Source organism: Trypanosoma equiperdum (assembly GCF_001457755.1).
Source record: "Trypanosoma equiperdum strain OVI genome assembly, contig: ctg_1251, whole genome shotgun sequence".
NCBI lineage: Eukaryota > Euglenozoa > Kinetoplastea > Trypanosomatida > Trypanosomatidae > Trypanosoma > Trypanosoma equiperdum.
The window spans coordinates 10,565-13,806 of NW_027123229.1; the positions used below are offsets into that span (position 1 = coordinate 10,565).

At 47.0% G+C, this 3,242-nt stretch overlaps 1 protein-coding gene across 1 annotated transcript; it reads right to left on the minus strand.

The window, feature by feature from the left end:
• Nucleotides 1-100: 100 nt before the first annotated feature.
• On the minus strand, nt 101-2,608 carry TEOVI_000876200 (uncharacterized protein; the record flags this gene model as incomplete). The annotated part of the gene is made up of 1 exon (XM_067220849.1): nt 101-2,608. One exon carries the CDS (start codon nt 2,606-2,608, stop codon nt 101-103), a length of 2,508 nt encoding a protein of 835 aa, XP_067076950.1.
• Between the last annotated feature and the right edge of the window lie 634 nt (nt 2,609-3,242).

Below are 3,242 nucleotides of genomic sequence, written 5' to 3' on the forward strand. Positions count from 1 at the left end.
CCTCTTACGTCCTCTTCAGATTATCTATCATTTCTATAGACCAAAAACAACAGCAACAAAAAAAATAATAATAATAATATATCATTTATACCATCCTCCGCTACGATGCAGAGGGACTTGTACGGGTGTGGAGGGGTTTTAAATGCAACGACACGGGGAACTGTGTTATCGGTACATCTCTCACGACAGAAGTCCTTCCCTGTATCCCTTCCTTTTTTCCACCATCGCTGGTACGAGCCGAATCACCATAATTCATCCTTCGCACCTTTTCAGTTTCCTCCTCATCGCCCTCCCGACCGTCGCGTTCCTCTTCACTGGTGATTGTATCTGAAGAACGTGCCGACTGACCTAATTGACATTCAATAGGCCGACTATAAAACCAATTCTGCGCTTGTCTCATTAATATCACCATTTCATCGGCAAAAAACAATGACTTCTGCACGGTTATCTCTACACAATTTTGAACCATAGAGCGGTGCAGTTGGTGCATAGAAGAGAGATGGTTGGCCAAAATTGAGTTCATTCTGTGTGAAAGAATTACCTCGGACATATGATCCGTCGCCTTTTCGAGAACAGCTATTTGTGCGTTGCTCTCGCGCAGGGCCCTTTCCGCCTCACCGCGGCGCTGTATTTCTTTGCGCAGCCGCTTCATCAACTCCTCCCGCGAGAGAGCGGCAAACTCAATCATGCCATTGTCAACCGTATGTAGGCAAAAAGGTAAGTCATTGCTCATTGTCAGAATGCTTTCTTGTTCCTTCCTCGTTTGAGCCATCTGCAGTTGGCCGTCACCTGAATCTCTTAAAACACTCGGGCTTGTGGCAGTCACCGCCCGCTCCCTGAAGGTACCAGACACTTCGTGAGGGTATATTGTCAACCGCGGGACTTTGTCCAGTTTTCCCTCGAAGTACTGCATGAGAATATTATCCGCGTCTTTTCCACCACATAAAAATACACTAGGTTGTACCCCTTCTTTATTTTCCATGTTTTTAGGATATACATTCGTGGCAGTCGCAGCCGTGACTGCCTTGCCTTCACCACTATCTCCGTCCGAATGGCAGCGCGTACCGTCCGCTGTTGCGGAACTCGCCGACACCAAGACGTCATGATTATGGATTCTCTTTAATCGATATGTCACCGCACGCTCGATCATTTTATCCAACGCCCTACTGCCGCGTTCTCGAGCCTCCGCAACGAGTTCCTGACGCCGCTTTTCATGTTCCTGCACAAGTTGCCCATCCTGCGGTGTGGCAACAATTAACGTGTCCTTCCTACATTGTCTGGAGTCCAACAAGGGGGATAAACGCTCATTGGGATGAAGTGACGTACTACGTGATGTCACAGCACCCAATTCTGGAATAGTCCACTGGTGCTCGCTGATGACAGCGTGCCCGTATGTGCTGTGCTCATGGTCATCAACACCATTACCGCCATTTGGTGGAGGACCTTCCACAGCATTCTTATGGGACAAACCAGTGTAACCGAGCATATGCAATTGCTTTCTCAGCCACTCTAGTTCTCTTTCATAAAGGTGACGTTCCTCCAAATCCGAGGGTGTTTTAATAGAACCTCGAACGTTTCCATCACATGAGGCGTGGCCCTCCACCCTTACGTACGATTCAACCATTCCAATCATTCGTTGAAGAATACTGACACGGGTTTCCAGCGGACATTCTGCAAAAGTTTCCGCCCCTTCATTATCCAACTTGGCTTCTGACGCGAGAAAATGTATGAGAGACTTATATGACCTCAAAAAGCAAATAAACAACGGTGTCCGGGCTGCTGCCATTCGGTTCCCCTCATTGGCTATGCGCAACACCTCTTCGTATGGCGCATTGAGTAGAGAATCACATACGTCGCCACACCTCCTACATAAGGTAAGGAGCGAGATGGTGGTGGAGTGTGTTGTACTTCTATCGTTTGCTTGCAATAGATGCGGTCGTGCACGTGCTACGATGGGGCGCCTAAAGATATTTGGTGCATTTAACCATCCAAGCGCATTACTGCACGGCGCCCCGCACAGCCAACATGAGTATGATGACGACGATGATGATGATATATTGGTAGGGAATGACCCGTTCACCTCGTCCCCACCGTTACCTGCGTGAGGACTCCACTCCATTGTCGTAAGATGTTTGATTTCTTCATTTAGTCCATCGATACTTGCACTCGCATTATCCAACTCAATACTCTCCGCCATAGTTCTGTGACTGCGAAGGATGTGCGTGAGACGCTCCTCAATGGCGGAACTGCCATTGTGTCGATCCCCCTTTCCACTGAACGAATTACCTCCATACGCGGAAGCTTCATCACACCTGCCGACGTGGTCACTTTTATCACTAATCACAACGTTTCGTTTGGAAGTTCCGTGCGTGCAGGTAATTGTGCGCGGGGATCCGCTCCTCGGTAGGAGATGACGCAGCGGCGTGCCCACGGGTTGCTGCATGATGGAACTCACACCATCAAATGAATTCTCGCTGATGAAACCTTGAGTTGTTGTCTCCTTGCCTTGGTGAGGTGGAACTGCAGCCTTCCACGCGATGAATGGGCTGAAGGCTTGAGTTAATTCCTGATACATTTGCTCCACGTCATTATTCGGTGTGGAGCTCATGCCTCAAAGGATGACACCTACCACAACCTCTGATGATTCACGAAAACAAGTTAAAAGTTGTGCTAGAAATTTCTAGCACCTCAAAAAGTGTTTGAGAGAAACTTTTCTGCCTCTATAAAGTAGAAAAGGTTAATATGATAATGAAGAGCTATGATGGAAGTGATAACAAAAATAATAATGATAGTTATCCCGCTACGGTCGTTTGATTTCACTTGTCGGTTGTTGGTGATGAGCCTCTATGTGCTTTGGAACCCTATAGAGGGAAAATAAGAGAGCTAAGCGTAATGGAGAAATGAATGGAGAGCACACGAGAAGAAATAATAGCGCACGCGATTCATACGTATGGAACAGAATCAAATGTTTTCCCTTCATACAATGTCGAAAAGGAGGAAGCGGGTTTCCCTAACGGAAGAGAAAGCCGTACGGAAGATGAAGAGAATTAGGCATAACTGTCACATCCAATGTGGTATTCGTATCCACACATCCACACACACAGAGAAAGAGTAGAACACGGTTGGAAAGAGAGAGAGAGAAAAGGGAAAACACACACAAAAAAATTAAATCATCAGATCCTCGCCCGTCTGTCTTACCTCTTCTCTGTGCCGTCAACTATCACAATGCAAAGTTTTTTTTT